Genomic DNA, 26,734 nt, shown 5'->3' on the forward strand with positions numbered 1-26,734 from the left:
AACGTACTTCCACCTCACTGCGTTTATTTAAATATCCCGGTCACTGCGTTGTTGCTTTGCCTGACCGTCAGCGGCGTTAGCAGTGCGTACCGATATATCCTCTCTCGCGGTATCTGTGCTTGCCTGCTATGACTTCCCGCTCTTTGCTGTCGTAGGGGAGTTCGTCGCGAGTTCGGGTCTGCCAGTCGGTTGGGGACGCGTCGGGAGCCCAGTCCGAACCTGCCAGTCGGGGAGTTGTAATGCGGCACTAGTGCAGTCGGGTTGGAGCAGCAGTGAGCTCTACATCGACATGGCTCGCCCGACCATTGCCGCCACACACCACTTGAGCCGTGCCACGGCCTTGGTGGATCGTCTTAATTACTGTTGTGTATCGTTCAGCTCTTCGTGCAAGTGTTTGTCAGGTTGTGTGTGTAGTTGGCGTTATGTCTACTATCAACGATTTTAAATGTTGTCGGCATTCTGAGTGGAGTCGGTCGGTTGTTGCGAACGAGGGAATTTATTTCCGCGCGATGCAGCCGCCTGGGGCCGTTGGCAGTCCTAGCGCAGTGTCAGAGCGTGTGTCGAGCTGTCCGATCTCTACGAGCCTCATGGTTCACCGACCCAGGACGTCAATGTTGAGTAGTGGTTTCAATTACCCAAGCCACGTCTATTCATGTTGTGGTGGTTCGCTTCGGTGGTTTACTGTTGGGGAGGTTTTTCAGTGAGCAATACTGAATGGTTCTACTGCTGAGATTTAGCCGCCATGCGGTGCAATTAACTATTCTGGTCGACTATGATTTAAGTGCACCAGTCGAATATTCTGTCTTGTGGCCGTTAGTGTACTGGTTACCTGCCATGGGCACTGACGTAAATTCTGGCAGTGTTCTTCTGAGGCAAGGTAACTATTACCGTCTTTAAAATTCAAGTGTACCAGCGGAATTCTCTGCCTAGAGGCCATTGGTGTTCCCGTTACCTGCCCTGGCCACTAAAGTAATTTCAGGCAGCGTTCTTTCGTCACCTGTTGTCGCTGTCCAACATGGTGTGTAATATCGACAGCTAATACATACTCCATTGTGGATTTTCACGTTTGTAATATTGCCGGTTTGAGTTCTCATGTACTGATTGACGGGAAGCAACTCGTGTCGGCCGGTCTGTGGCCTTCCCCTGGGTTGGTTCCGACGCATCAAGTATAGTTGGGCTGACCATCTGTCTCACCTAAGTGAACGGGGGCAGACCGACCTCCCTGGAAGCCTTGTGAGTGCCACCGGTGTTCAATTATCTGTTGTCAGCTATTTTAAATTTTAGGCTTATGGTTATCTGTTTGTTTTCTTAAAATTTTGCAAAATTAATTTTTAAATTTATCTTTCACGCTTAAATATTGCGGTCTTCTGCCTTAAGGGTCCATGGTAATATTTTCTGAAGTTTTGGAATTTAATTGTGGCCCTTAACCATTTGTATTGCATTTAGCGTATGTTGTGTTTTGAATTATTTTATTGCTATCTTAACTAGATTTTTATCTTGTTAAGATTTGTTTTTGGAGGTCTTCAGCCGTAAAAGAGTTGCATTCGGCAAAGATTCGGCTATGTGCCGTTTTGGTTGTAAAGCTTATTGAATTACAATAAATTACAATTAGAAGCAGAAACTGACCTCAATCCTTGGCCCTTTCCACAATCCTATTACCTGTTCTGCCCAGCGGGTTTAGCGGGCGGTATCACTGTGTGGAACAGTGCTGGGCCCATAACCCAGAGGTCCGTGGATCGAAACCACGCTCTGCTACCAATCAAGGCGTACAACCCATGTCCCATTACTACCTAATGAGCAAAATACTAGAGATAGAGAGAGATAGGAACTGTCGATGACATGCCTCGCTCTGGCCGCCCAAGCGCTACATCTACAGTGGTTGACCGCTACCTACGGATTATGGCTCGGAAGAACCCTGACAGCAACGCCACCATATTGAATAATGCTTTTCGTGCAGCACAGGACGTCGTGTTACGACTCAAACTGTGCTCAATAAGCTGTATGACACGCAACGTCACTTCCGACGTCCATGGCGAGGTCAATCTTTGCAACCAAGACACCATGCAGCGCGGTACAGATTGGCCCAACATCATGCCGAATGGACAGCTCAGTATTGGCATTATGTTTCCTCACCGAAGAGTATCGCATATGCCTTCAACCAAACAATCGTCGGAGACGTGTTTGGAGGCATCCTGGTCAGGCTGAACGTCTTAGACACACCGTCCAGCGAACGCAGCAAGGTGGAGGTTCTCTGCTGTTTTGGTGTGGCACTATGTGGGGTCGACGCACGCCGCTGGTGGTCATGCGAGGCGCCGAACGGTTGTACGATACTTCAATGCCATCCTCCGACCGATATCGGAAGCATATTGGCGAGGCATTCGTCTTCATGGAGGACAGTTCGCCCCCCCCCCACTCACCCCCACCACCCTCCGCGCACATCTTGTGAATGACTTCCTTCAGGAGTACGACATCACTCGACTAGAGTGGCCAGCGTGATCTCCAGACATGAACCAAATGGAACATGAATAGAATAGATTGAAAAGGGCTGTTTATGAACGACGTGACCCACCAACCACTCTGAGGGATCTACGCCGAATCGACGTTGAGGAATGGGACAATCTGGACCAAAAGTGCCTTGCTGAACTTGTGGATAGTATGCCACAATGGATACAGGCAAGCATCAATGCAAGAGGACGTGCTACTGGGTATTAGAGGTGCCGGTGTGTACAGCAATGTGGACCACCACCTCTGAAGGTGTAGCTGTATTGTGGTACAACATGCACTGTGTGGTTTTCATGAGCAATAAAAAGGGCGAAAATGATGTTTATGTTGATCTCTGTTCCAATTCTCTATACAAGTTCCGGAACTCTCGGAACCGAGGTAATGTAAAACGTTTTTTGGTATGTATGTATTGCCCCTCGCCAAAAGCCTTAAAGACAAAACTAAAATTATTTGGGTCGACAAGGGAATAGCGTCTTTGATTAGTCGTCAAAATGCCCTGTATTCCGCGTTCGACAACCACCACCCCTTAAATTTTGATTAATAATCAGCACTGGCGACTGAAGACTCCCGGCATATGAACTCATCCTCATTCTGCTAATGGTTTTCCCAAAGAGGACGGTGGAGCATACACAGGTTTAGGGGAACTATCTTCTCCGTGCTATCGGAAACTACACCTACAGGGTAGAAGAGTCATCAATGATCAACGGCATGACGACGTAAACAGGTATTGAAACCACTGCCTTAAAGACATATAGCGTGTATCCAGAGGCCATGAGGCCTGTAATTGAAAAAAGTGTACTGATGATACCTCCATTGGCAAACGACTCCAGAACAGTCCCTCATTCGGACCTCCGGGTGGTGACTTCCAAGGGAGAGGTGACCATGAGAAAATATTGAATAACCAACGAAAGGATACGAGACGGGGTGTGGAGCGTCGGAAGTTTGAACATGTTAGGGAAGCTAGAAGATCTGAAAAGGCAAATGGAAATGCTTAATCTAGACATTGTAGCGGTCAGTGAAGTGACGTGGGAAGATGACAAGGATTTCTGGTCAGATGAGTATAGGGTAATATGGACAGCAGCAGAAAATGGTATAACGAGAGTAGGGTTCGTTATGAATAGGAAGGTAGGACAGAGAGAGTGTTACTGTGAACAATTCAGTTATAGGGTTGTTCTTATCAGAATAGACAGCAAACCAATACCGACAACGATAGTTCAGGTATACATGGCGACGTCGCTATCTGAAGATGAAGAGATGGATAAAGTGTATGCGGATACTGAAACGGTAATACAGTTTGTAAAGAGAGATGAAAATCTAATAGTCATGGGAGACTGGAATGCATTTGTAGGGGAAGGAGTAGAAGAAAACGTTACAGGAGAATATGGGCATGAGACAAGGAATGAGGGAGGAGAAAGACTAATTGAGTTCTGTAATATATTGCTACTCGTAATAGTGAATACTGTGTTCAACATCCTTAAGAAAAGGTGTTATGCATGGGAGAAGCCGGGTGATTCTGTTAGATTTCAGATAGATTACATCATGGTCAACACTGGACTCGCATTCGGGAGGACGACGGTTCAATCTCTCGTCCGGCCATCCTGATTTAGTTTTTCAGTGATTTCCCTAAATCGCTCCAGGCAAATGACTTCCTTTGTAAGGGCACGGCCGACTTCCTTCCCTAATCCGATGAGACCGATGACCTCGGTGTTCCGTCTCTTCCCCCAATCAGCAAAACCCAACATCATGGTCAGACAGAGATTCCGATATCAGATACTGTATGGTATGGAGTACCCAGGTGTTGATATAGACTCAGATCACAATATAGTAGTGACGAAGAGTAGGCTGAAGTTTGATTGATTAGTCAGGAAGAATCAGTACGCAAGGAAGTGGGATACAGAAGGACTAAACACTGACGAGATACGCCTTAAGTTAGCTAAGGATATAGATACATCAATAAGGAACTGTTCAGCAGTCAGTGCAGTTGAAGAGGAATGAACATCTCTAAATCTACTATCACAGAAGTTGGAAAGGATAACATATGTGCAAACAAGGTAACTGCGAAAAAATCATGGGTATTGGAAGAAATATTCACTTGGTCGATGAAAGAAGAAAGTAAAGAATTGTTCAGGGAAATTCAGGAATTCAGGAATACAAGTCGCTGAGGAATGAAAAAAGAAGGAAGTGCAGGGAATCCAAGCGAAATGACTATATGAGAGATGTGACTGAGCATACAGAAAAGCATATAGCAAAGGCCAAACAAATATCGGTGAAATTAAAAGGAAGGGTGCTAACGTTAAGATTGCTACGGGAATTCCACTGTTGATTGCAAAGGTGAGAGGGCATGGGTGGAAAAAGTACATTGAAGGTCTCTGTGATGGGGAAGATTTTTGTGATGTGATAGAAGAAGAACCAGAATTCGATTTAGAAGAGATAGAGGATCCAGTATTGGAATCAGAATTTAAAAGAGATGGGAGGATTTACGATCAAATAAGACAGAAGGGATAGATAGTATTCCGTGAGAATTTCTAAAATCATTGGGTAAAATGGCAACAAAACAATTTTTCACGTAGGTATGTAGAATGTATGACACTGGCGACATACCTTCTGACTTATGGAAAACATCATACCCACATTCTCGATACTGCAAGAGCTGACAAGAGCCACAATTATCGCTCTATCAGCTTAACACCTCATGCACCCAAGATGCTAACAAAAATAATACACAGAAGGATAGAGAAGAAAACTTAAGGTTGGTTAAATGACCATCAGTTTGACTTCAGGTAAGGTAAAGGCAGCAGAGATGCAGTTCTGATGTCGCCGTTGATGATGGAAGCAACATTACAGACAAACCAAGTCATGTTCACAGGATTTGTCCACATAAAAAAGCATTCGACAACGTAATATGGTGCAAGATGTTCGGAATTCTGAAAAATATAGGGGTAAGCTATAGGGAGAGACAGGTAATACACAATATGTACAAGACCCAAAACGGAATAACAAGAATGGACAACCGAGAACGATGTGCTCGGATTGAAAAGGGTGTAAGAAAACGATGTGGTCTTTCGTCCCTACTGTTCAGTCTGTACATCGAAGAAGCAATGATGGAAATAAAAGGAAGGTTGAGGAGTTGAATCAAAAATAAAGTTGAAAGGATGTTAATCCGTGGTGAATGTGAAGAGGAATTGCATGATCTGCTGAATGGAATGAGCAGTCTAATGAGTACAGAATATGGATTGAGAGTAAATACAAGGAAGACATAAGCAATGAGAGGTAGTAGATATGAGAACAGGTAGAAACAGCATCAGGGTCGATGATCACGGATTAGATGAAGTTAAGGAATTCTGCTACCTAGGCAGAAAAATAACCAATTACAGAGGGAGTAAGAACGACATCAGAAGCAGAATAGCAATGGAAAAAAGGGCATTCCCAGTCTAGAGGGTTTACTATTGTCAAACACAGGTTTGAGGAAAACTTCTGAGAATGTGGTTAGGAGTGCGGTATTGTGTGGTAGTGAAATATAGACTGTGGGAAAACCGAACAGAAGAGAATCGATGTTGTGCTACAGACGAATGTTGAAAACTATTTGGACTGATAAGGTAAGAAATGAGGAGCTTCGGAGCAGAATCGGAAAGGAAAAGAATCTGTGGAAAACACTGACAAGGAGAAGAGATAGAATGATGAGATGTCTGTTAAGACATATGAGAATATGTTCAATGGCACTAGAGGCGGCTGTATAGGGGGAAAACTGTAGACGAAGGCAGAGATAGGGACACATCCTGCAAATAAATGGGGACGTGGGTTGCAACTGCTATTCTGACATGAAGAGCCTGTCAGGAGGAGAACGTTCGTGGCGGCCCGCATTAACCGGTCGTGAGTCTGCTGGCTGAAAAAATAAGGGGGCAGAGGTGATCAGCAATCATTCTTCCCGCACAGTATCTGTGACTAAAACAGAAGGTAGGAAAATGACAGCCTAAACTACACACACAAAGGTGCTTGCGCAGTACAGATGTAGACGTGTCTTACTTCTTGTCTGGATATGTTCGCTCACACATGGCAGTCTTATTTGTTTACACTACTTAATCTGGTGAGGACAACATTTCGGGTAGATTACATCTCACGACGGCATATGTCTGCACCTCGATGTGTATCACGTTTACCATGTGCTGAGGGAAGTTGTGTTGCGCTTGAGACAGGCTCCAAAGCTGTAATTACGGTAGGCATTAAAATTTTATTACCCTGAAATGCAGGGAATGTTCGCACAGAGAAACTTAAGAATGACTTCGGTCCGAAAGAAATAAAGGGCGGTTCTTAATTGTTGATGTAGCTCCCCATTCATGTCGATGTACTTAAGTTCAGTATGTTCAGTTGTCCCTCATTCTCTCTTCATTTCACGATGACATTAAAGCAAACAAAGCAAGTTGGTGTAACATCACTCTCTTAGCAATCTCCAAATTACATTAAAAGTGATTGTTCGATGCATGAACTGAACACTCCTATAGAGCTCTCTGTTGCACATCTTGCAAATTGTGACAAGTAGAATTGTGTGGTTTCATCAAAACACCTCGTAATATTTCATTCTGGCTCAATTTTAGGGAAACTGATTACACGTACCGTATTATTTTCCACTACAATGAATTTGTGTTAGCGGCTCAACCTCTGTTTAAACAGCAAGAGGAGAAAACTGTCAACGATACCCCTGTGACGTTCTGCATTTACAATGATTCGTCAAATAAGTTCTTTGGCCGCCTTTTTCCCGTCCTCACATACCTTGCAGTGATGAGCAGCATCGTATTCTTGAAGACGTTCCAGCTGGAGAAGAGGCTGAGGAAGCCCTTCCTATCTTTCTGGGCCTTGGCCACGGTCCGCATCACCCGTGGACCGAACGGAGGCAGCTGTCCACCGTTGGTGGTGGCGATGCGGCGCAACTGCCTCAGGGCGTCCTCCTCGCGACCTCTACACGTCAGCCACCGCGGTGACTCCGGGAACCACCTGCGAGCACGAGAGTCAGTCACCTGAAAATTTTCTCCATGAAATAGATCGTAAAGTCTCGGTCTTAGGTTGCGAAAGAAGTTGTGAGTACAGTCGGTGATAAGGAATAGGAGGTAATCAATAGTCACACCCAGAACAGTCATCCCTATCGATCAGTTTTCATATCGATATTTTACAGTAGAAGGTATAATTTTATCACCTTACCGTCCGTCGTAGCAGTATATCTCTGCAGGACAACATGAATTTTCATTAGACTCAAACCAACGGTACACAGTGATTCTTGAGTTCCTCCCGGCGTATTTGAAAATCAAAATATCCATGGGTGTACTGCCGGTCTGCAGTGTCCAACGGGCACAATATTTCGGCGATCATACATGTCGCCATCATCAGGTGAACTGACGGACTGAGCTCCTGTGAACGTGCCGGCACGGAGATCCGTACGCTAAGGGTGCTCAGAGGGAACTGGGTTCGGTCGCGGCGGCGGCCGATTTAAGTACCCTCCGCACGCGGCGCGCTCCCTCCGCTGTCCGCGCCCCGCGTCACGGTCGTGCGGTGGAACAGATTAAGACGGCGTCTGAGATGACGTCGGTGTGAAGGCTCAGTCCGCCGTGGTCGTCACAACTATACGTTTGCTCGATTTTCTCTTGATGAACCCAATCACTAGTTCCCAAGCCTTGCTAAGATTATAGCCACAGTCACGGTTTATGAGGTCGTCATTGGTGCGAATTTCGATGGCCTCTCTAACAACGCTGTCCCAGTATCTCGACGTCTGTACCAGAATCCTCGTGCGTTCATATTCCATAGCGTGATTTTCCGACAAACAATGTTCAGCGACTGCCGACTTGCTCGGATACATCAGTCGAGTGTGCCTCTGGTGTTCACGGCATCGATCCTCGACGGTACGCATCGTCTGACCAATATACCTCTTGCCACATTGACACGGAATCTGGTACACGCCGGCCTTCCTCAAACCGAGCTCATCTTTGGCGCTCCCCACCAGTGCACGAGTTTTATTCGGAGGACAAAACACAGTCCCGACCCGGTGTTTCTTCAAAATGCGGGCGATTTTCCCCGAGAGTGCGCCTGTGTATGGTATAAACGCAGTGCCTACCTCCTCCCTCGTGATTTCATGCATCTCAACAGGTTGTGCTGTAGTGGTTGGGTGGAGAGCATGTTGAATATGCCACTGTGAGTACCAATTTTTTCGAAATACGGTTCTCAGATGTTCCAATTCCTGGGGAAGACTCTCTGCGTCAGAGATAGTGCGCGCCCTATATACTAGAGTTTTATGTACCCCATTCCTCTGTGACGGGTGGTGGCAGCTGTCTGCGTGCAAATGCAGATCAGTGTGCGTTGTCGTCCGATACACCCCATGACCTAGGGTGCCGTCAGCCCTTCTCTTGGGGTGTATGGAGTTTAGATTTTGGACAGTGTAGACCGGCAGTACACCCGTGGATATTTTGATTATCAATGGTACACACTTTGCTAAAGGACGTAAGATACAGTGATTGCAATACCATGAAGGAGATGTGTGACATAAATGAAAGTTGGCTGATGCGTTTCTACATCTGAAAAAAAAGATATCTACTCAAATTTGGCCTCAGTCTCCTAGTAGCGGCGCTAGTAGTGCCACTACGAGGATGAAAATACACGTCATAACAGTCGTGAGTGTTAGCTTTGAGACTGGCCGATGTGAGTTGATGTTATTAAAAAATGCCTTTAGTGCGACAAAGATGACGTTATGAACATCCCACTGAGCTTTAACGACGTCGCGTAACAGGACTACGGGACGCTGGACGTTCCTTCTGCGATACTGCAGAAAGACTTGTGAGGAACGTAGCCACTGTACATGACTGCTGGCAGGGGAAGTTATGGTAATGTAAGGTCGGGAGGAGGCCGGGTCCTGGAGAGTCGCGTGGTTCTACGGAGAGCTCGGAATTTCGTTTTCGGCGTGGGGCTCTGGCGCATCGTACTGCAACGTCAGCAGCGATTTGACCAGCAGTTGACACCACAGTGACACAACGAACTGTTACATGTCGCCTACTTCAAGGACAGCTCCAAGACAGGCGCCCTGTAGCGTGCATTCCATTGACGCCAAGTCACCACCATCTGAGACTTCAGTGGTATAAAGCGAAAGAAAGACATCATTGGAGGCAGGGTAGAGGACTGTAATGTTTTCTGATTAAAGCATCTTTTGCCTTGGTTCTAGTGAGGGGCGTCAATTAATCACAAGGATGCCAGTTGAGGGCATGCCACCAACCTGACTGCATGCTGGGCACACTGGACTACACGTGGCATTATGGCCTGTGGTGCTATTTAGTATGGCAGCAGGAGCACTCTTCTAGTTATCTCACACAACCTGACTGCTACTCTGTGTGCAAGTTTGGAGACTGCACTTGTTCTGCTGCTATTCGTTAAAAGCATTCCAGGCGGTGTCCCCCAACAAAATAATGCTCACCTGCATACTACTGTTGTAACCCATCACCTTTCTACACGTTGCCTTGGCGTGTCGACTAACATATCTGCCTCCAGCAGAGCGCATATGGGGCATCATCGAATAACAACTCTAACATCATCCACGATCAGCATCAACAGTCTCTGTATTGATCGACCATATGCAACGGGCATGGATCTCCACCCCACAAACTGACATCTGGTAACCGTAGAAGGCAATGCATGCGCGTTTCTTTTCTTGCATTAAGCATTCTGGCTGTTAAACCGTTTTTTAACGTACCAAAATTTCACATTTGGAATAGGTTATCGCGCTTGCGTTAATTGTGATTTGGAATGTTAATCCCTTAAATAAGGTAACTAGAAAAATGTGTTCGTGATATTTTATTACTCTAAGTAACCACTTTTTTGTTTGCTATTTTTTCCGTTCCCCTAATTTAGAATGGCCGCATCAACTGCTGAGCTAACACGTATCGCTAATTCAAAATGTATGTGTTACACTGCAATTCAAGTCACCGCATTGTTCTCTCACACAACTTTTACACATCTACATCTACATACATAATCTTCAAGCCACCAGATTATGCATGGCGGAGGGTGCGTTGTACCACTTCTAATCATTAGCTTTCATGTTCCACTCGCAAACGACTGTCCATATACTTCCTTTGTGAAGATACCGGCAATAAGGGTTCCCTTTCCCCCGCTGATAAGGGAAACTGGAGAAAGTACGAATGGTATAGACCGCCGTTTTCCCTCGCAACATTTGCAAGTGAAACAGCGAAGGGACTGACTGGGAGTGGTACTGGGTACCCTCCCCTGCACCGTGTGGTAGCTTTCAGATGATGCATCTAGATGTAGACGAACAGAGGAAGTGTGACAGAGCAATTGTACCAATAAATAATGTTGTAGTTCTGTCAATAAATTAGCGAATACAGAATGTGGTACCGCGGAAGAAAAATATTAAAATTTTTTGATACTGTTTGAAAGAAAACAAAAACGTAAGCTTCCCAACAAATCTCCTAAATTCACTCAAAGCTTCCAGAGCGCCCTTGTAAAAAAATTCTGTACAACCTGACACAACCGACAAATTGTACACGGAAAAGAAGAAGGATAGTCAGTAGCCACAACACGAATTGACCTTGATTTAACTGCCGTGCCATTCAGCATTAAAAGCCGGCCGCGGTGGCCGTGCGGTTCTAGGCGCTTCAGCCCGGAACCACGAAACTGCTACGGTCGCAGGTTCGAATCCTGCCTCGGGCATGGATGTGTGTGATGTCCTCCGGTTAGTTAGGTTTAAGTATTTCTTAGTTCTAGGGGACTAATGACCTCAGATGTTAAGTCCCATAGTGCTCAGAGCCATTTGAACCATCAGCATTAAATGGTGTTATATTCCGATGCCATCAACAGATATCAAGGTAAAACTTTCCATTGTTGCGAAGTAAATTAAAAAGCATAGTGTTCTCGCATGGACAACTATACGCAGCGTGTTCATGTGATGGACAATTGTAAAAATTATTCATCTGTTCTCCAGAAAGGAAAATACGAAGTATCGTTTGTAAGAACACACAATGAAAATGTTTGGTGCTATTCGAATGAGATTAATGTCACGTTCTTTCGCGACAAAGAAAAGAAATGGAAGAAATTACAGAGCGCGACAGATCCTTTTGGGCTAAAATTTTGCTGAAAGATTTCTACGTTGCCATTGTCAAACACACTTGTTGAAAATAGCGAACACTACGAAATCAAATATTTTCTAACGTTAACAGCCATCTCTGTATTCAATACTGCTATATACGCCTCAGTGTATTGAAAATAGTAGTTTCTTTTTTTCTTTCGTCGCTAGAAAGTTATCAAGGGCACTACATGTTATCTGTAGGACATATACAGGGACAAATTACACTTTAGTAATACTGTTAATAATTAATGAGACATAAGAGATGTGTATGACGAAACCTTGAAGTTTCGTAACGGAATGTGATACTGAAAAATGGAACTGCAAATATATAATCCTTACTATAAAGCGTATTTAGAATACACTGGTTTCCTTAATATTTCTGCGGTTCATAATACCTGAAAAATAAAATCAGTGCGAAGAAAAGCGCTGCAGTACAATACATAGAGTAGTTCCAGTTGCTCAGACCCCAACGTAAGAAGCCAGCTGCCATAACGCCAGCCCCCAAGCAACAGCTAGAGAAATAGTTCAGGGTCGTGCGATGTCTGATATCTGTCAGTTCCAAGCCTGGAACACAAAGAAACTACATGGAATTTTATTTGAATTTACTGTCATGTAATGAAGTGTTAGCATCCGAAAACCAAACGGTTTTCACAAATCATATATTTACATCTAAATCTATATCCATTCTCCACAAGTCATCTTACAGTGTCTGGCCGATAGGGAGGGAGAGGGGGGGGGGGGGGGCGAGGAGTGAGGAGGAAAGATGACTTCGTGTTCCGCAGCACTCCCCATTCTCTTCTGAATGTTGTGAGGGATGCGAAATACTTTCTAAGCCTACGGGTTCGCTAGTTATATGTAGGAAGACGCAGTATACTAGTTGCCCATTCAAGGGACGTATACACTCTGAACTGTAACAGTGAACTGTTAGCTGTTGGGTATAAACTATCCTGTGTCGTCTAACACCGTAGTTGGATATCTGCGTGATGCGTTTGTGCTTACTAAACGAACATATGACGAAAGGCGCAGCTCTTCTTTATATCGTCTGTATTCACTCTATCACTGCTGTCTGGTAACTGTCCAAGACAGAGTAGCAAAACTTAGGGATAGGTGGAACAAGGGCTTTTCAAGCAGTCTCCATCAAATTCGGCTATTCACTGAAATTCTGTTTGGCATCAGCCTTTCAAGTGGTTAGTTTTATTGTATTTTTACCTTATTTATTTAACGTGATCTGTTTTGGGCCATCAGGATATCACAAATACAATATCATTTTTATGTCATAGTTACCAAAGAACTGTTATATGGTAAATAATATTAAAATTACGTGAATATCTATAGTGTCAATATGAGTAAACAATAAAGTTAATACTGGTAGTACGTCTACTACGGGTGCTGCTGCACACTAACAGTTATAATAATAATGAAAAGCATAATAATCATAATAATAGTAGTAATAACAACAACAATAATGACAATAGTAGCAGTAATGTTAGTGGAAGACACTAGAATCCTCTGTAGTTGGTCTGCGGAAAGTAACATTTAGGAGAGTGCATCTCCTAAGAATACTGGGACATGAAGAAGGTAAGGTTGCAAAGTAGGATGTACAGGGATCGGTGGTAATCGTTATTGTAGCTTTAATAGCTATGTCATTATCAGTCTTCTGAAAGTGGGGATGTCATTCGGTTGTCCAGCATAATACGGGAAGTCATTGCAGTTTCAGGTCCCTGCTACTGAGAAAGACTTCAAGATTTTAGCTGAGGGTTGGAGTGAAAGATAATTTACTTTGCTGTTTCTGCCTTGGTAATCAGAGAAGAGCATTAAGGTCGAGGAGATATATAAGACTGTAGATAACACAGAGTGTATGGAAACCTCTCGTTTGCATGCAGCCAAGGTAGCAGTGCATGTGATGGTGAATTGTGATTATAAAGTCGAACCACAGATATAACGAAAGCACACACTTGTAACTAGTTCCAGGTTCCGCGTGTGTTTCTGAGATAGAACTTGCTGTCTTCAAGTTTATTGGTTTTGCACGTAAGTAAAACTTGAGATCATCAGCGTGCATGTGGTATTTGCGAAGGCGTTGACACACAATTGACATACAATAAAAGGCTGTACTATCTTATGCCGGAACGTGGGGGACGAGTGTCGTTCTCTGTCTCTACTGTGACGTAATGGTGCCCGACATGATGCGTTGCTGGAGAGAAGTCAGCTATGATCGAAACTATTGCACTGCGCTTTGCGAGAAATCTTGGCCGCCTGTTTCATCTGCGGTCTAGGGATAGGGTGTCTGATTGCTAATCAAAACGTAATCGGTTCTGGATTCGAACACCGCTGCCGCTCGTATTTTGAATAAAAATTAGCACTGGCTGTCGAAGGCTTAAGCATAAGAAACGACCCTCATTCTGCCAACGGTCATGTCAAAGGGGGAGGAGGAGTGGAGAGAGGTTCAGGGTACTCTCCTGCCCATGGGGTGGGAAACGGCCCTAAATGCTGAAGAATTAGCAATGAACATCGACACTGAGACCATGTAAACCACTGCATTACAGTCACATAATGTGTATTCGCAGGACATGTGACCTGAAATTTAGAAAAGTGTCATGATGATCTCTCCACTGGTGAAAGATTCCGGAATCGTCCAACATTTGTATCTCTGGGAGGAGACTGCCAGGGAGGAGGCAGTCATGAGAAAAAGATTGAATAACCGACTAAAATATAACATACTCCAAGTCGGGACATGGAATGTCAGATGCTTGAACGTGTTAGAGAATCTAGAAAATCTGAAAAGGGAAATGCAGAAGGCTCTATCTAGATACAGTATGGGTCAGTGAAACGAAATTTTAAGTCTATATATATTTCTGGTCAGATGAATATAGAGTAATATCAACTGCGTCAGAAAATGACATAATGGCAACAGGAATCGTGATGAATAGTATGGTAAGGCAGAGAGTGTGCTGCTGTGAACAGTCCAGTGGTAGGGTTGTTGTGATCAGAACCGGCAGCAAACCAACACGGACTGCGACAGTTCAGGTATACATGCAGCCGTCGAGAGCTGAAGATGAAGAGATAGGGAAAGTATATGAGGATACTGAATGGGTAGTTAAGTACGCAAGGGGAGATGAAAATGTAATGGTAATGACAACGGGAATGCTGTTGTAGAGGAAGGAGTATGAGAAAAAGTCACGGGAGAAAATGGGCTTGGTACTAGGAATGTGAGAAGATTAATGAAGATCTGTAACAAATCTCAGCTAGGAACAGTGAATACTGTGTTTAAGAATCGCAATAGGGGGATGTTTTTTTGTTTTGTTTTTGTAGCTTAAATTACAGTGGAACTCTCTGTTACAGATTGGTGTAGAGGTAAGATGTTTTATCTAACAATGATGTCAATTGAGGGCACGTTGAATGTGTGGGGGTGGAAGTTCAAGGTGCAGGCAATAAGTATCACAGCTACATTAGGTACTGTTATAGCTAGCGTATGATGGTCGATACATATCTAGTGTTCGTATCAACACTGACAGTTCAGTAGCGGCCGTAACAGGGCTATCGTTAGCCATGGCCTGAAGCTGATTACTCGAGGATGGTGATAGGAACAGGGTCGCAGTGCCAGAGCCGGGGAATTGTGGTGCCAATGTTCCGTAAGCCAGCGAGCGTGTCGCGCAGGGCATCCCCTCTGTTAGTAGTGATGAAGAATAGGCTGAACCTTAAGAGCCTGATCAGAAAGAATCAATACCCAACTAAGTGGGATACGGAAACAGTACGGAATAAGAGATAGTGGAATAGTTTAGTAGGCAGTTGAAGACGAATGGACACCTGTAATAATGAGAAATGTGCCGTATGGGCAGTGGTGCCACTTGCAGCTCGGGTTCGTGTCCGACGCCAAAAGAGGACGCGGCTGTTCGCTGGTAGTACTCTCGCTGGCGCGAGCAAGGTGGTGCGCGAGACGTGGAATGACGCGAGGAGAGCAGTGAGACGATGCGCCTCGACCTCGGTTACCGTGGCGCCTTGGACGAACTCAGAATTTTCATGTTTCACAGCAACTGGTTTGGAGCATAATTTGTGGATTCTGTGGCCAAGATGTTATTATATTCAAGAGATTAGGATATGCCACTATGGATGCTGTTTCTGATACTGAAAATTGGCCGTGGTCGTGGTGTCACAGTAAAACACTTGTAGTGCTAATTGTGCTTCCAATGAACTGGCCTTGTGGGTTACTATGGAAATGAATACCTTTCAACATTTTAGCTGCAAGTTATTTACTCAAGTTTGATACAGGTATCATTTTATTGCCCTATGTTGTTTCGCATGCATTAAAGCAGACGTGCGTGAGAGACCTATTATTGGCGGGAGAAACAAGAGCCAAGAGAAGAGATTGACGTCGTATGGAACTATTTGACTCCGTAGCAACACACTTTGCTTTATTTCATTAATACTTGGGAGTATGGTCTCTGTCAGCATGATTTCATAGTGCTGTGCAGTTGGTCCAGTGTATAGCGTTTAGAGATAGTATGCAGGAGGTCGAGGGTTTTATTGAGAGTAGAGGTGTATTTCTTATTATATATAATTTCCATTCTGCCATATAACACCGTTTCTTAAGCCACACATATCAGATATTTACGGGTACAGTGTTTTGTAACGGTGAGCGTAACAAAAACGGGGTCAGACAAGTCAGAAATAGACAGCTGGAATGAATGACATAAAGCAGAATACCTACAGAAACCATATTAGTTACGAGATGATAACGATGATTGCACAGTTATATAATTCACCATCTTCTAGTCATTTATACCATACTTCCGCACCGATGTGACACATTAGTAACCAGTGAGAAAAATTATTTCCCTATTAATGACCGAATGACGTTTACAAATAAACACATTGTCCTCAGAGCATATGCTCAAAGTGACTCCCCCACACACCCAACCTTTCACATTCCTCGAAACGAGGTATCGTACGGTTCTGGACGGTTGCATTCACAGATACAAGAGCAACATGAACATATGTTATCAGTTCTTCTGCATGTGTCGGCTGAGTGGGCCACACGTGCCCCTTCAAGCGCTCCCACTATATCCCCCGGATTTAGGTCACGTGAATGCGGAGGATATACAGGTCGACCTCTTCGTCCAAGCTGTTTCCCTGGAAACGTTCTGTGTAAAAACAGTCGCACGTTAATTCCAAAGGGTGGAGGTACACCATCATGTTGGTAGCATAACCTGTGCCAAACATGAGGTGCAACATATTTCAGTGGGTCAGGCAAGTAGTTTGACAGAAACGCATGATACCTCAGTGCAGTCAAACGGTCAGGAAACAGGCAAGGACCCAACTCTTGTCTCCCAATTTTCCGTCCTAGAAGTTAATGTCAAGGGGAACTTGATATCCACGGTCATAGTGACGTGCATATTGAAGGTACCCTCATGAGTGAATGCTGCGTCATCCGATCATATTAAAGGGTTCATGATGTCGTTGTTGGCCTCCTGTTGTTGTTGGAACCAGTCACAGAACTCCATCGGCAAACAGCACTCCTTCGATGGAGGTGTTGTTTTAAAGCATAATAATAGTGGTGCGCACCATACTCGTGCAGCATGTCAGCGACCGTCCATTGCGAGACACGCAGGTGTCTTGATACGCTACGTGTAATTCCCTGGGGTTCTTGGTGTATGGCCTGCATAGTAAGTGTCTGAGTAGTAGGATTATGGCGAGTCAGTGGGCAACCTCTGACACGCGATGGTGAATGGAGAGACTTAGCTTCGGATGATGAAACAATTTTTATCTGGATGAGGTCGAACAGGAACTCTAGCAACATATTCACGAACAGCAACATCAGCCCGGTTCTCAGAGTCACCAATTACCAAAACCATATTCACATGTTCACCGTTTGTGTATTGCACACAACTGCCACGATGTTTTAGAACACAAGACGGAAATACAGTATGTATACTAATGTACATGGAGTCTACCACGGGTGCTTTACTCCGCAAGCAACTAGTCCTCGCCTGGTGAACACCGCATAAAGTATAAACACGTCATTAGTGAAACAGACTGCTCCACTTAACGTGCGTCACCAATCTTGCAGCATTTGCTCTGGATGATTCATCCCAACTCAGCTAATTGCGAAAGGTTCGTATCAACTTACACAGTTTACGTAATGATAACGGACGTGATATTTCCACATTTCCATTGATAATAATAATAATAATAATATCGCATGAGGTACTTATTAAGCAGTATGCGCTTATCACCCTAAATTCTGAAATGGGTAATTAGTGGATCCGTGGTGATAATATACATAAATTATAACAGATTTCGAAAATAATATGCAAAGTGCGTTGCTAGCCCTATTGGTGCGGTAACGCCCTTACGAAATGAAATGGTCCTGAACGTGGACGGAATAACAGTGGAAATTATTAATGAGAGGGTGCACAGAAAACCAGACAGTGATGCGAAATAGTTCAAGTCCATGACGTGCAAAAGGCGTCTTTAAAAGCTGACCAAAGAAAATAATTGTATTTACATTTCCATGTTCACAGCAGTTATTTGCAAATGTTCTGCAGAAGATCCACAGTAATCATAGTATGAAGATTAAGACTCCAGATACCGTACCACGCAGCCTACATTTAATAAATAAAAGCAAATACGCCTAGACTCGCAATCGAATCCACGGCGTCCTGCATGCTAAGCCAAAACACTATCCACTGCTCTAACTGTGCAACACTAATTTCCTCTGCTGTCAGTGTAATTACCATATCTGTGATTACAATGTTGTCAGACTGCTAAACTTTATCGTCCATTTACTGCGGGAAATATGCACAGAGCGAATTTTATGAGAGACACTTTTGTATAGCTAGTATGTGAGGAATCACGCAGCGAAGTCCGAGTGCGCAAATTTTTCTACACTCTGTATATGTCTACTTACAAGATTTATTTTTATTCAATGCTAATGATACTGTTTCTCTTGAAGGACTAATTTTATGCACCACAATTAAATTCTGTTCTGCCTTTTACGTAGGTCTCTTAACAGTATCATTGAAAAGAAAAACCGAGTGAATCACTCTAGCAATGATGAGCTGTTGCTTTGTCACGTTTTGTAGTATTGTTACGATTAATTATACAGAGTTCGCCAAGTCATTTCAGAGAAGACTTTGTGTAAATTTTCTTATTGCCAGCTGGTGATGTTACATGAAACACCAGTTTATATTTAATAGTTGGAATACTTTCTTATTTAACGTTTGCGTATGTCGAGGAACCTAAGGGCTGCTACTGTGTCGTTTAATATATATGTGTTTGCTGTTGGGGTTATGTGTAACTTTTGTTAATGAACGATTAGGTACAAAGAAGGTAACTACGAAGAAACCAACGGTAAGACAAAAAAAATGCATCAGTTGATCTATGAAAGAAGTACAAAAATTTTCAGGGAAATTCAGGAATACAGTAAAAAGTCACATAGGAGCGAAGTACATGGGAAGACCCGTTCATGGGATTTGTCGGCCTGGAAACAGCATTTGACAATGCCAAACGGAAAAAGGTATTCGTAATTCTGTGGAAAATAGGTGCAAACTGTAGGGAGAGACGGGTGACACACTACATAGACAAGAGCCAAGAGATCATAATAAGAGTGGAAGACGAAGAACGAAATGCTCCGATTGAAAAGGGTGTAAGACAAGGATGTAGTATTTCGCCTCCTACTTTTCAGCCTATACATCGGAGAAGCAATGATGGAAATAAAAGAAAGGTCCAAGAGTGGAATCTAAATTCTGGTTGAAAGGATATCAATGATACAATTGCCTGATGACATTGGAATCTTTAGTGAAAGCGAAGAGGAATTACACGATCTGCTGAATGGAATGAAGAGTCTAACGAGTACAGAATATTGATTCAAAGTAAATCGAAGAAAGACGAAAGTAATGTGAAGGAGCAGGAATGTGAAGTGCGAGAGACTTGAAATCAGGAAGAAGGTGGAGTTAAGAAATTCTGCTACTTAGGCGGCAAAATAACCAGTGACAGACGGAACAAGGAGGACATCAAAATCAGACTAGCACTGGCAAAAAGTACATTACTGACCAAGGTAAGTCTACTAGTATCAAACATGGGCCTCAATTTGAGGAAGAAATACCTGATAACGTACGTTTGGAGAACAGCTCTGTGTGGTAGTGGAATGTGGACTGTGGAAAAATCGCAACAGTAGGGAATCGAAGCACTTGAGATGTGGTGCTACAGACAAATGCTGAAAATTAGGTTGAGTCATAAGGTAAGGAATAAGGAGCCTCTGTGCTGAATTGGAGAGGAAAAGAATATACAGAAAACACTGACAAAATGAAGGGAAAGGATGACAGGATATCTGTTAAGACATCAGGGAGCAAACTTCCGTGGTACTGTAACAAGCTGTAGAAGGTACAAAAAGAAAAAAAAAAAGAAATTGACAAGTCAAACGTCGAAGTCGAAAATGTCAAAGGCTTTGCTGATGTCAAAGAAGCATACATCTTCGGCCACCTTCACTAAGCTGTTCTTGTTTCCAAGATTGTCTGTGCTTACGTAGTTTGTTAGTTGGTCGTGGAGTACATATTCTAAGGCCTTTGACAGTGCAGGAAGAATGCAAATACATCGGTAATCAGAGGTTGCAGCGGCTACGTCCTCTTTAGGTAATGGGTTAACTAGCCCCTGTTTCAAGGCTTGAGGGAAAAATAACTTATACTGCAAGTGTGAATTGAAGTCACGTATGAGGTATGCAACCTTTATGATTAATGTAGCTGCTCTGAGGTTCATGAGCTGCTTAATTATTTACTTCCACTGTGAAGGTTTTCATCTTACTTTTCCGGTCATTGGAGAAATATATTCATCATACGACTGAGTACTTTGTTAGTCAAATCATTACTGTTTCGTTATGTGCCGTAGAAGGGTGGTTCAGTTGCTAGTTCAGATAGTGCGTTCCAAGTTTCAGTATGTAGTCAGTAATAGTTTCTTTCTGGGGCATTATAGCGAGTACCCCACTAAATTATTCATAAGCAGATATTTTACGTGTAGATATTTGAGCGGTAGGACTTTCTCTGTTTGTGGCTATCGTGGAAAATATATCTATAAGTGTGTGACTACTGTTCGTATGCTGGGTAGGAGTAAGCGAAGTAGTGACACATTTCAGCAAGAAAGCGTCCGCTTCAGTTTACATAGGAAGGACTTCTGTACAGAAAATTTATTTAGTGTCACAAGCTATATGCATTTGCTCGTATGACGATTCGAGACTTGATAACAGTTTTGAAGCAGCCAGCAGACAGACTTAACTTAGGATGTTTGTAGAGGACAATTATCAGGTAATTTTTGTTAAGGGACTTGATCGCAGTGAAGATATACTCCACCTGTTTATCTTTATTATTGTTGGATGTTTGTAGCACAGTACGTTATAAATCAGAGCGTATGTACACACCTGCTCCGTCTCCTCGCCTGTTACATCTGTTGTGTCTTATAAAGATGTAGGCATCTAGATATACCGAAATTGTGCAAATACTTGGCTTCAGCTACGTCTCCGACAGAACTATTACACGGATGTGTATATCTTTTCACATACAACGGACCTCGTTCAGATGCAACATGGAGCTAGGTGTGTTCAGGTGAAGAGCGTGCGAGGATGCCAGTGTTGGACACTTGCGGCTTTGGGTGAGTGCTGGTGACGGAACAAAGCAAAAGGGAAAGTGCTAAGGTGAGGGAAAGAAAGTTCCTGGAAGTGGTAGTGGTAGGTATCTTGAGGAAAGAGGGAGATTTTGTGGACAAGAGCACTGGAGTTTTCAGCAGTCATTAATCAATAGGTGACAGGAAAAGAAACAATAAAGAGAGCTGAAGTAACCTTTGCGTAACAGTACTGGAAGCAAGACAAACGGATAAAAACAAAGTGCTATATTAATAGTACTAATGATGAGTAACACGATATTACGGTAATTGATTGCATGGAGTAAGACTAAATTGCTACAGTAATTACGAAATTAAATAAGCAGTAAAAACCAGGAATTATTAATAAAGGATAAGAAAACAGCGAATACACTAGTTACATTATTGTTAACTATAGCCTAAAACAACAATATAAACACACAAACTACTCGTAGCAAGACCTGACATGATGTTAGCTCCTAAAGCAAAGACTTTCGAATAATTTGCATTGAAAATTGATCTTTCTACATTTTCGGCCATCGTCATTATTCTGCCATTAATTAGTCTTCATTCTCACTGTTATTCTCTAGAGTCCCGAACAATCGGGGACTATTGTGTCTTTAATATTGTTCAAGTTCGTGAGATTTGTCGGTCGATACGTTTCGAATCATGATGCCTTATTCTCAGTTTCTTTTAATGATATGTCCTGATTACGGATTTCAATTGCATTCGGATCCAGAGTTTTCTGTATTTTCCCCGTCACTGCTGCAGTGACAGCCTCATTGATTGTCTGAAAAACAAGCCAAAGTGTGTCCTGTGCTTGTAGAGCGACGCTAGCCTGAGCGTTGATGATTACGGTGACGTCAGAAAAAGCCCGTCTAAGCAGACGCAAATCGCGGTGTCAGCTCGACCCCCAGTGTTGTCAGTGGCCGATCCATTGGCAATGTTGCAGGTTACTCGATGATTTTACATTTTAAGAGCAGATTCAAGTAGTTCAAGGTGTTCAAAAAGAGTGTCGAATACTTTTAGATGTAGTAGTACTCACTAAAACAAAAACGAATAGGTCCAATAAACGTGGATCTGGAAACCCATACTTTCTGAGAAAAACACTTGTTCATAGGAAGGGCTCCTCGAGGATTTGTTCCGGATATTAGCTCCGTCATATGTGTCGGTAGGGTGTTACGATGTCTTACTCATAGGACTCTACCTACCATTAAGAGGTCTGCAGTCAGCTGTGTGGTTCGAGTCCTGTTTGTGTGCCACATCGTATAATATTGTCAATCCTGGGTACGCATCATAGTGTTTAACCTCCTTACTAAGGCGGATTCACTTATTTCTTCACTTTTATTGCACTGTTTGTACGTACAAACAGCGTAATACATTTACAGTTTTTCTCTTCCACCATCTGTTACTAAACGGAAGCTAACTAGTCGTCAAGTGAAATGATGGATCCGATAATCCGCTACGGTTTAGGAAATGGACTTAGCCTGCGAGCCTGTGCCCTCTACGCTGAAAAAGTCCGTTGCACAGAGAGCCCTCTGATGAGTTGTTTAGCAGACTTTCCAGGATCTAAAAGACACGTGTACCTTTTCACCTCGGAAGACTGACAGTTTAACGCCCCGCACAGTGCGCCCGTCTGAAATACAGGAGCACGTGCCATGTTCGGTGGGAGAAACCCTTGGCACCAGTGTGCGACGAATAACAGCAGCAGAAGGTGTGTCTTACTTTCTTGTGTTGTGGGGTACTTCGTGAACAACTAATGTACCAATATGGCCGTAGGTCGACAGGATCATCATGGCAGACGGCGGTTCTGCCAATGGCTGCTGCAGAACTGTGCGCTGATTGACTGTTAACATCCCATATTTTATTTACCGATGGAGCCGGGTTAACAAGACATAGCGTTGTGAATCTCCATAACAAGTATGTATGGGCGGATGTGAATCCCCCAACCAATTCAGCAAAAAAGGGCACCAACACTGAGTCTCAGTCGACGTATGGAAAGGCGTATTTGGCGGTAGATTAATAGGGCCATACGTGCTACCACGAAGGTTAAGTGGGGCGCATTATCTGGGCTTTCGCATTAATGTATTGCCTGTCTTGTTGGAGGCGGTGTCATCTTCAGTGTCACGCTCTAATTATAAGCTATTTCGGTATAAGAAAAATAACATCACTAAAATACTTACTCAAAAAATAAAACTTAAAAGATAAATCTTAAAATTTGAGTCATATCAACGCACACCACCACACTATCATCAGAATGTGCGCACAAACATCTGACTCAGATATTTCGGGACTACTTGATTGTTCGATGAGAGAGGGGGAGGGGGCACTCCTTGACCTGCTCGATTTCCCATAGATTTTGGTTATGGGGACACTCGAAGGAATTGATCTACGCCACCCCAATCAACGATGTCCGAACATTACAGCGTCCCGTCTCCAACGCGATCCAACAGGTACAACAACAACCGTGTACACTTTAAATAGTGCGTCATTCCTTACCTCGGAGGGCATGGATAGATGAAGGTAAAACAATTCAAAAAATCGCTCTGAGCACTATGGGACTTAACATCTGAGGTCATCAGTGCCCAAGAACTTAGAACTACTTAAACCTAACTAACCTAAGGACATCACACATATCCATGCCCGAAGCAGGGTTCGAACCTGTGACCGTAGCTGTCGCGCAGTTCCAGATTGAAGCGCCTAGAACCGCTCGGCCACACACACCGGCGGGTGCCTGTAATACCACGATAACTCACTTAAATGTTGATAACCTGCCATTGTAGCAGCGGTAACGGATCTAACAACTGCACCAGACACTTGTTGTCTTAGATAGGCGTTGCCGACCGCAGTGCCGTATTCTGCCTGTTTACATATCTCTGTATTTGAATACGCGTGTCTATACCAGTTTCTTTGGCGCTTCAGTGTACATGGAGAAATATCAGCACATTCTTCCTGAAGAGCCGACACCACAGATGACGGTGATGCTGGACAATGGGATCTGGAGCGAGTCGACGTTCTGTCTCATCCCTAAGGTGCTCCATTGCGTCCAGGTCGGAAATCCGGGCATGTCAGTCCGGTACAGGAATGTTATTGTTCAGAGATAGTTGACTCAGAGACGCTGCTTAATGACAGGTTGCAACGTCATGCTGATATCTCCGATGTGTTCCTCTAACGTGCGCAGAACACTGTGGTGTAAAATGTTCTTATATCTTTCTCCATTACAGTTTTCTAAGCATAATGTGTGGACCCACTGTGTTACACGCTCTCCTCCGTACTTCGCTCTTGGCATTATATATGGTAACAGGTAACGTTCCCCAGGCATTTCCCAAACCCAAATAATTACATCAGATTTGCACAAGCTGCAGAGTGATTAGTGGTCCCAAATCACTCGTTTCCAGTCATCCGCTGTCCTGTGGCGTCACTCATTACAGTACATTAAGCTCAGCTTGGCACTGACTACAGAAATGTTTTAGTTATGAGGAGGAGCTTGACCACTGTACCCACTATTCACTGTGTTAGCTGGGCTTCTGGTAGCACAGTGGTAATAAATAGGGATGACTGAGCATTTTCGACATTTTTTTATATTCCCAAATAAGGCATTCTGTAGAGTTATAAACGCGGAAGCTGACATATGTCAAAATAGTTGGCAGTTATACAGCATTTATTATTGTCTGGTACGTAAACGATTTATTGATTTTTCAGAAGAAAATATTTCAATCTTACCACCGTAAATTGAGTAGCTACGGCATTCCGATCGAAAATATCTTATTTTTGTAATAGGAGCGTTTTAAGTCAGCTACTCCCTGGTTTTACCTGGCTTGTTTCCTATCCTGATATTCTACTCCGTTTGGAAGGCCCTTCAAATTTTCTAGGATACACTGACGAGTAAAGCATTGAACTGAGTGAGAGACTCCACGCACGTGGACGTCACGACCAAAACATAGGCTGTTCGATTTCGTTGCCTTTTAATGTGCTGATTCAATGGCATGTAACTCCATTTATTGATACTTATCCTCAAACTGATAGAAGCCGACCTCGGGGAAGATCAGTTTGGATTTCGTAGAAATGTTGGAACTCGTGAGGCAATACTGACCCTACGACTTATCTTAGAAGAAAGATTAAGGAAAGGCAAACCTACGTTTCTAGCATTTGTAGACTTAGAGAAAGCTTTTGACAATGTTGATTGGAATACTCTCTTTCAAATTCTGAAGGTGGCAGGGGTAAAATACAGGGAGTGAAAGGCTATTCAGAATTTGTACAGAAAGCAGATGGCAGTTATAAGTCGAGGGGTATGAAAGGGAAGCAGTGGTTGGGAAGGGAGTGAGACAGGGTTGTAGCCTATCCCCGACGTTATTCAATCTGTATATTGATCAAGCTATAAAGGAAACGAAAGAAAAGTTTGGAGTAGGTATTAAAATCCATGGGGAAGAAATAAAAACTATGAGGTTAGCCGATGACATTGCAATTCTGTCGGAGACAGCTAAGGACTTGGAAGAGCAGTTGAACGGAATGGATAGTGTCTTGAAAGGAGGATATAAGATGAACATCAACAAAAGCAAAACGAGGATAATGGAATGTGGTCGAATTAAGTCGGGTGATGCTGAAGGAATTAGATTAGGAAATGAGACACTTAAAGTAGTAAAGGAGTTTTGCTATTTGGGAAGCAAAATAACTGATAATGGTTGAAGTAGAGAGGATATAATATGTAGACTGGCAAAGGCAAGGAAAGTGTTTCTGAAGAAGAAAAATTTGTTAACATCGAGTATAGATTTAAATGTCAGGAAGTCGTTTCTGAAAGTATTTGTATGGAGTGTAGCCATGTATGGAAGTGAAACGTGGACTATAAATAGTTTAGACAAGAAAAGAATAGAAGCTTTCGAAATGTAGTGCTACAGAAGAATGCTGAGGATTAGATGGGTAGAACACATAACTAATGAGGAGGTATTGAATAGAATTGGAGAGAAGAGGGCTTTGTGGCACAACTTGACTATAAGAAGGGATCGGTTGGTAGGACATGTTCTGAAACATCGAGGGATCACCAATTTAGTATTGGAGGGCGGCGTGGAGGGTAAAAATCATAGAGGGAGACCACGAGATGTATACACTAAGCAGATTCAGAAGGATATAGGCTGCAGTAGGGACTGGGAGATAAAGATGCTTGCACAGTATAGTGTAGCATGGAGAGCTGCATCAAACCAGTCTCAGGACTGAAGACCACAACAACAATAACATCATCCTCAAATGTGTCCGCCTCGATAGCTGAGTGGTCAGCGCGGCCGTCTATCACGCCAAGGGGCTTGGGTTCGATTCCCAGCTTGGTCGGAGATTGTCTCCGTTCAGGGACTGGGTATTGTGTTGACCTCATTATCATTTCACCATCATCAGAGGAAGGCTACAAGAAACCACCACTGGGAGCACTTCCCTAGACGCTCACGCGGTGGACCTCCCTGATGCGGCTTCCGCCATGACAAGACCTGCCTAAAGGCATCCTCA

The 26,734-nt window shown here is 43.5% G+C and overlaps 1 protein-coding gene across 1 annotated transcript in view; it reads right to left on the reverse strand.

Annotated features, from left to right (window-relative positions):
* The window catches only part of LOC126474790 (solute carrier family 22 member 13-like), a 100,374-nt gene that overhangs the window by 57,347 nt on the left and 16,293 nt on the right, over positions 1-26,734 (reverse strand). The window contains exon 2 of the mRNA XM_050102265.1: positions 7,270-7,491. Coding sequence (XP_049958222.1) covers positions 7,270-7,491 — 222 coding nt within the window. The remainder of the gene's footprint in view (positions 1-7,269; positions 7,492-26,734) is intronic.

Source organism: Schistocerca serialis, chromosome 4 (genome assembly GCF_023864345.2).
Source record: "Schistocerca serialis cubense isolate TAMUIC-IGC-003099 chromosome 4, iqSchSeri2.2, whole genome shotgun sequence".
NCBI lineage: Eukaryota > Metazoa > Arthropoda > Insecta > Orthoptera > Acrididae > Schistocerca > Schistocerca serialis.